We start from the raw sequence: 8,422 nt of genomic DNA on the forward strand, positions 1-8,422 counted from the left end.
AGAACAGGGTTCGTTATACACAATAATTTTCATCGTTTTTATGATGAAGAAAGCATATGGAAGGACAAATTCTTTGACCTGTACCCGGCCTGAGGAAAAACACCGTAGCAAGCAAACTATCCACTACCGATCAAGGATGAAATTTCAACCAAAGCGAACACAGTAGCAACAAAGCACCGGATCCATCCTGCGTTCCTCTCACCTAACTTGTGGATGGAAAAACGCATTAACTACTCACCAAAATACTATTGCCTGATGAATAACAGGCCTCGATGCCAGAAGGGAAGAAATAATTTGTTGGGGTATCTGCTTTACAATCATCGCATTTTGACCAGGTTCACGAGTACTTGTATAAACTGGTGATTCCGTCCACCTGGTGGATTTCGCCTATTCGATATTTTGGTGCGGCTGAACTCGAATCACTTCAACTCTCTGAAGCCGGTTCCAATAAGAGGGAGATTCGTGGGGTGGACAAGATAGCACCCAAATAAGAAGAATTGGAAACTTAGTCAAGGGTGTCATCTGCTTTGATTTATGCCGCCGGTGATAGTGGCTGCTGGACACACCTTTTCTGTCAATTGCTGGACACCATCATTGACCTGGCGATATCATAGAGTCACTGGAACTTTGCTTTTTCAGCCGGTTTCATTTTGCACCAACCCTACTCTTGATTCGACCTTCCAAATAAAATCCTTCACAGACCTCACCTACTCCTTCTTCGTCCTCTCGAAACGTGGGATACTCGTGGATCTAGTGGGCGGACCAATTGTCAGATAGAGATATTCATTCACCATTTCGGTGCCTAGCATCCATGCCACCCAAAGGAAGCATGAGGGCTGATATACTGTCAGGTTGCCCGAGCTTAGACAGGAGCAGCCAAGATGCAGAGGTTAGGGCCCGGTCTTTAAATGCGCACTTTACCCATCTGACTGCCTGCCAAGCAGAAAAACAACATTGTTCGTTGTGTAATGGAACTCTGGATTTTCAATGCAGATCTCGTCCTGTCATTGAGGGATTCCTGGTGCGAGTTAAACGCACTTTTAATGAACCGTATGTAGCTGAACGATTAAATGTTCAGACTACTAGCTTGGAGGTCGTGAATTTCGTGAGATGCGAATTACTGATGCTTCCCAACATGGATGAAACAGTTGTATAGTACTTTTCAGCTTTCTAGCATGGGCAACCCATGCTTACAGGATGAAATCCTCATAGAAAAGCAATAGTTTATTCCACAAGTCACTTGAGAGGTGGTGAACCGCCTAGTTGGTAACCGAATAATTTAAACTCATATCAGGACTCGAAACAACGCACTTTTAATGAACCGTATGTAGCTGAACGATTAAATGTTCAGACTACTAGCTTGGAGGTCGTGAATTTCGTGAGATGCGAATTACTGATGCTTCCCAACATGGATGAAACAGTTGTATAGTAATTTTCAGCTTTCTAACCTGGGCAACCCGTGCTTGCAGGATGAAGTCTTCATAGAAAATCAATAGTTTATTCCACAAGTCACTTGAGTGAACCACCTGGAGGGTAACTGCATACTTTAAACTCATATCAGGACTCGGAACATCAGGAAATATTGTACTTCAGTTTAAGCCTTGAGTCAACACCCCCCCCTGAACATTTTAAACAAGAAGACGATAATAATTAATATCTACTGGGAAAGTAAGAAAAGCATCAGAAGCTACGTACAAGCAAAATACAATATGACTGCGAGTTTAAAAATGTCTAAATGGCAAGGATGATCAATCACGTGAACAAGGCGCGCATATCGGCCAGTGCAGTGGCCAGTTGTGATGCGAATTTCTTCGAATCCTAAAAGCGAACAGACAGAGAGAGAGAGAACAGGAGCTAGCCAGACAGCAAGACTTCCACCATTATGTATAGTACAACACGCTAGGTACGTTACCAGCTTCGCCACCATGATGTGGCGCGATAATTCATGACGTCAACAATCACAACCATGTAGGAGTGTCGCACAAGAAGACTACCCAAACCATTCAAATGGATGTACTCTCAACAATTGCGTAAAATTCTTACAAACAAGCAGAACCCGTCCTCGCACCTGTACAGTTACTTGACAAAAAAAGTCTAAACAGGCCGGTAATCGATTAAACCCGGATAGTTGCTAGCCCATTCTTCGGGACGTCAGTCATATGCAAACGTTCATTTCCGTAGCAAGGATGATTCAGGTGCACCTAGCCTTGGCTGATGAGGTTCCAACACCGAGCCAGTTGATAATATTCACTACTGATTAGCGCTCATATATGAAGGAAACTAAAGTTCGGTACCGCATTAGAGTACGACTGCTATCATAGTTGTTTTGTAAGCACAGCTCTTCAGAAAAGTGCGTTTTTGGAACCACAGATAGTACAGGGTGACGAGTATTGAGGGCACATTGGTGTAGTGTGCGTTAACCGCACGTGTCGCAGTATAACCACAACTTATAAAGCTGTTAAGATACGTAAACCGATAAAAAAACTCGAGTTTCTCAATATAATAAGACGCGAACAAAACAGAATTAAAAATTCTAGGGTAAAACTTCACACTTTGGACGATAAAATATGTGGAAGCGTGATGGTTAAATAACGTCCCTTGAAGTGTGCATTTCTTAATAGCCTTGATAACGAAACTGAACAGGAATGGGGAGTAATGTTCACGAGCTCCACTACCTGTGTTTGTGCTTTAGGACAGTGGATTGTAAACCCTAAATCCACTAAAAGTATGAGCTTTAAGAGCGCGGAGCTGAAAGGGTCTTCGATGTCGTGGAAAACGGCGGTCGCTAATCGGCGGTATGCACGGAGCTGATCAGTCGCTTGATGAGATATGGATGTTTGGTCGAAATTCTACCCGCTGGTCTCGTGTGATGAGATTAGCTTTCACAGTTAGTGAACCTAACTAATATATGTGTTACAGATGAAGTGAGCTTTACACACCTCGCGTATTTTTTTAAAAATGAAGTTGGAACGAATGTCATAGCCCACCTCCCCATGGTCGGAAACCCACCATTGTTCCAGAATTAGCTTAAACACCCCAGTTGGGGTAAAACAGCAAGACTCAACACCGTCCGTGAATAGTATCGGTGGAAGCTCAGTTTGTACCGCGGTCCGATGGCACAAAAGCATATCAGTACTTCAGAAAATGAAGAGATCAAAGCTCACAAAACCTGACTGGATGTGGGCAATGAAGCAGACTGCCAATTAAGTTCTGTCGGAAATATTCCACCAACTGTTGACAAGGTGCCTTGGTAACTGAAGTATTAAGTGACAAAATACACCCATGAAAGTCATAAAAAGAACAAAGACAGTGAACAAAGTTTGTTTTCTGTATCATGTAACTCTCGTTGTGTGCGTGGCACCTTAGTACAGCAGTTGTTGGGTTGATTCGGCAGTATTAAGTGACAAAATACACCCATGAAAATCATAAGAACAAAGGCAGTGAACAAAGTTTGTTTTCTGTATCACGTAACTCTCGTTGCGTGCGTGGCACCTTAGTACAGCGGCTGTTGGGTTGATTCGGTTTCTGCGCAGTATTCACCTTTAGTGCTTTGGAAAACCACTCTGTTCGGTACACGAATTGAGAACTCGCAGCTTTTTCCTGTTTTCCGCAAGTTTCACGTTGTACCTCAGACGTTTCTGAAGTTCCTTCAGCACACATGGATCTTTGAATTGTCCCAAGTGGAAGTCATTCGAACAAAGCTTGTTTTCTGTATCTGTTTTTTCCGTTTTCTCCTGTTTGTTTGTATCAGGCAGCGACAGAAATTGGCTAGAGAAATAGTAACAAAACACCACGCTCAAAATGGCTCAGCGGTTAGGGCACGAATATACCGACTGGAGAGTCCGTGATTTGAGTCCAAATTCAGCAATCCGACTGGCCCTGTCTAGGCTTGTGCTTCATTCGGTGGCATGGGAGCTAGGCACCGAAAGAGTGGTACAGCTGAATCTCCTGCTGTAAGCACGGGGTGATTATCTTATCCCAACTACGACTGACGTCTTCTGGAGATGCACCTGATAAGGCTTCGCATAGGCTACTCTGACAAGACTGTGCGTAGGGAAGTCCTTAGGAAGTAAAGCCAGTATCTTTTCCCTCAAGTTTTCGAGGGAAATTTATTAAAAGTTTACAGCAAAGTTGACGCAGAATCGAGTCCGCGAACTTCTTCATAGTAGAGGTCCCTTGCTGACGAGATTCATCGTGTGCCTAGGACCACCCCAGTGGAGGGAATCTCACATCAAAATCGTGCTACGTTTGAGTTTTGTTAGAATCTCTATGCAGCAAAGCAAATACATGTCCAATCATACAACGAAGACCTGTAGCGGTACCTCACAAACATTTAAATCACGCGCCAGGCTTAAGAAGTTCAACCACATCAGGCCAAGCTGTGTTCACGTTCGTGCAATTATCAAACACGACTGGACACTCCTCTGTTCACACTGCACACAATAAATAGGCATACGACTGGGCCCAAAAACACACTCGCGCGCACGGGACAGGAAATCAGCCGAGCTCCACAAGTCTCCACAAACAACTACGAAAGACGTGTAGCAGCTATACTGCGAAGAACACACGTCCCGCGTCCGAAACTTCACTCAGGAATTCTCAACAGTTGTCCTCAAATGATAAGTAACTTTTTGGCCTATTCCCTACTCGCGTTGTATCTATTTTTATCAAGTGCACATTACTTTTGTAATCATTAACATTCTGGTGTTTGTCACCTGATGATCGACGTAATTAAGTTACAACCAGATCACTAACAAGCCTGGAGGTAGCAACACAAATCCATCTCAAATTACGAATCATGTGGGTGATCGATATGTTCGGTTGAAGATATCTTTTTGTGCTTATCTACTTTGACATAAAAGGTTGTTTTTCAAAGACATAGTGGTGGATTTAAAAGCAGCAAGCCGATCAGCTGATTTAAGGGACAAACAAACAACACTGCAGTTTCCTGAAGAACACTGCTAACAGCGTTAGACGGTGACAGAAACCGACCGCTGCTCGCCTGGTGATGTTCCAAACTTGTTTCTCTGCTGATGAATTTTTTCGCGGCATTGACATTAGTCTGTGGGTTTAAATAGTCCAATGTTTCGATGTTTCCTCCCTCCAAACTGTCATGATAAGGAGCGTTGACCGAGAATGAGCACGTTCCTTGCGACAGAATTGATTGCAGGCTTACTGTGAACTGTGTAAATCACTTCCAGTGGTGTCTGTACGGTTTCATGTCGATAACTAGGAGTCCCCACCATTAAATCGAACCACTAGTCGGTAGGACCCATTGAGCGGGTCTCAAAATATTTGGCATTCTGACGGAACGTCAACAATAACTGGGGATAATATGGGCAAAATAGACGTTCATGATGGAGGTGACCATACCCCTTTACATCTGGTAGACCACGCAAACCAGCAGTTTATACAAGAGTTACAAAGAAAAGGGTCAGTTAACTTACCGTTTTGGGACAAGAATGCTTGGAAGAAATATGAAAGAATGTGGTAGTCTCTGAGGCCAAGACATACGAAACCCCATAGCCATCATCGGAAACTGGCCCGAAACCGCCGCCAATCGAGAAGAAGTCATCAAACTGGGGCAGATTCCGCACTTGAGCAGTTTGTCCATGTGGAGTTTGTGAGGTTGAAAGACGCCAAGGTTGGGCTAGAACTTCCTGTAGAAAAGGTGACTCAATTCCCAGGTGCCGTGAGACTACGTACAGGCAGAACAAATGGCGGTCTACTCCTTTGCCAGTCATAGCATCGCGATAGAGCGACTGGTGGTAGTCACAAGCGACCCGGAGCTTACTCAAGCGTTCGGCTTTCTGTAGAAGGGGATAAAAACAATACAAGTTTTTAGAGAAATGCACTCATTTACAAACTAACTTGGTTGTTCGAGATGCCCAACTGGAACCCAGCTGAATATCTCGTTTGTAATGTTTCCAGGCAATTGAATGTGCTGCACCAGGCCGTCTCATGTTTCCGTCACCACGATATTCGAGATATCACGAAACACGTATATTTGTGACGCACTACTCATAAGACAAGTTTTTCATTATCATACTTTGCCCCTGAAGTGAAGAATCCCGAAGGACACAACCACGCAGAGAACGTGGATGATGTGAACAGGTTCAGTCTTAAGTTCCACTGTATTACAGTCAACGATACAGTACGACTGCTTCTTTTGCAGTATTTCAGAGTGCATCGATTCCAGTGTTTACGCAGAGTCATGAAAGCCGACAACACATATGTGTTAGCGAATTTCAATGAGCTGTTTTGGTGACAGGGGCTGAAAATCAGAACAGCCGACAACTACGAGACCAATCACGTTTCTCTATGGACGGCCACAGTTAGGACAATAAATGCCATTAGTTCCTGCTCGGGATTTTCACTTATTAGGTCCTCAAGTTTGTTATCCCACCTGATAAGTATAGTTATTTCAGTATCCATGCTGAACGGACAGACCCCGAGGGGAATATTGAGATCATCTTGAGACCCACTGCACTCCAACGAGATTTGACAAGGTTTGTGTGAGCAGGAATATGATGAGGGTTGGCAAGAAAAGTGAAAAATGAGTTACCAGCACTTTATTGCGTCTTTAGTACAGGTCTCAGGTTTTTTCCACCTGTTACCCAAAAAAAGTTACTCAGATTACCCAACGAGAACCCATATTCTTCACGTATCCCCAATTTCCACGGTTTCGTGCAGAAAACGTATCGGATTATGCGGAAATTCAATAAGAATCAGGAAGTCATATCATTGTTGGAAGCAAGACGTAATGACACAACAAATTGCTCAGCCTCATACAAGTGGATATTACAAGATTAGACAAAAAAGTACAAGACTGTTAGGCAAGAAACTTTGATCCAGAGTCACTCTAATCGGGTACTGATGAGCAAAACGCGACAATAAAGACGAAAAGACTTGAAGTGGAGAAAGCTTTAATCGTACGAGTGTGTAGAGGCGGTGACGAGAGATTATGTGATTCGTGTGATTCATGTATGTCAGTCGCGCATGAGATGCTGTGTCCAGAACGAAGAAACTGACATGTGGCCAGGCCAAAAGCGATGGAAAGCCGTTTACTCTATTTATCACTGATGCAGTCAGCCCAACGCTCTTCAGGCTAGAACGCAGGACAGCGACCGACACGCTTGAATCTCCTGTGTTTGCTGACATTCCAGGAAGCTTCTAACTTCCTTTAATTTCCACTGGATGTATACCGAGTTGCCTTGATGTTCCCAGCGTTGTATCGGGTAACTTGGAAGTTCCAAGATGAAAACGTACTCGAACCATCATTCATCATAATGCTATCCTTGTTAGCTACGAGACGTTTATGCATATGGCAAGTAATAAGATATTGGAGATTCAGTTGGGATTTCGCCTTATAAATGAAATCAATATATCCATCCCATCGATGAAGGATTTCGGTATCACAGTACTTAACTGATGGAAGCACACATTCCGCAAACCTGGAGGAAAATGAAACACCGAAAAAAGCTATCTTAAACGGATGCTGACCCCATATTTTCAACTTCAATATCGATGAAGTAGTGAGACGAAACCCCGATGTTCAAAACGGTTCTGGCATCATCCTAATCTTTGAAGACGGAACTCAGGCACAAGCTCTGTTGAACAAACTGACCATCATCCTACTATCCTTCGGCACGCACCTTAAAGTACAAAGTCGTGCTTCAGTAAGTGCGGACTCTGAGCATCCCACCTGCAATTCAAATAGAAGCACTGAAGGTTAGGCAAAATTTAAAATACCTCGGTAGTTCTTTCAGTTCTGACGGAAGTGTGATTGATAAAGTCAGTGCACGAATCTCAAACGCCCAAATCACGTTTTCTAATTTAAGTCGCCTGTGGTATCTTTAAGGGATGTCACTGGGTCTCAAGGTCGCGTGTATCAGGCTACAGTAAGGCTGTATTGTGGTATGGTTACGGGACACGACCGCTACGCACAAATTATCTGAGGCATCTTCAATTTTTGGACACCGATATATCGGAAACGTTGCTGCTTTCGGACAGCGCCGGCGATTTCGTAATGAGTTAACTGAAAAATATGTATTTATTTGTGCAGGAGATGGTTCAGTCGTGCAAACATCCAGTACCATCAACTGCGGTGGCTGGGTCATTTGCTTCGCATGCAGAGAGGAGTGTTGGTCTCCGTTATTCATTGAGAATGACTCAAACCGCGGGGTGGACAACGTTTGACTTAGCGGACGGGTGTGAAAGAGATTACGATGAGTTTGGGCGTCGTTGGTAAGGTTCGTCTTCCAGGATGGAGTCACCGTGCCCCTCAACCTACACTTGGCTGAAGACATTCCACGAAATGGCGGCTGATCGATGTCAGCGACATCCGTGCTGTCAGTTTCCTTTTAGATTGCCTAATTGAGCGCTTGGAGATGTGGGCACACTAAAATGCTTGCATTAGGCC

General features: G+C 43.9%; 1 protein-coding gene across 1 annotated transcript in view; it reads right to left on the minus strand.

Moving 5' to 3' along the window:
* Nucleotides 1-1,660: 1,660 nt before the first annotated feature.
* The window catches only part of T265_10603 (hypothetical protein), a gene marked incomplete at both ends in the record, with an annotated part of 48,828 nt that continues 42,066 nt past the window's right edge, over nt 1,661-8,422 (minus strand). The window contains 2 exons of the mRNA XM_009177024.1: nt 1,661-1,818; nt 5,448-5,810. Of these exons, the coding sequence (XP_009175288.1) occupies nt 1,753-1,818; nt 5,448-5,810 (429 nt within the window). The remainder of the gene's footprint in view (nt 1,819-5,447; nt 5,811-8,422) is intronic.

This window comes from Opisthorchis viverrini, assembly GCF_000715545.1.
Source record: "Opisthorchis viverrini unplaced genomic scaffold opera_v5_387, whole genome shotgun sequence".
Classification (NCBI taxonomy): Eukaryota; Metazoa; Platyhelminthes; class Trematoda; order Opisthorchiida; family Opisthorchiidae; genus Opisthorchis; species Opisthorchis viverrini.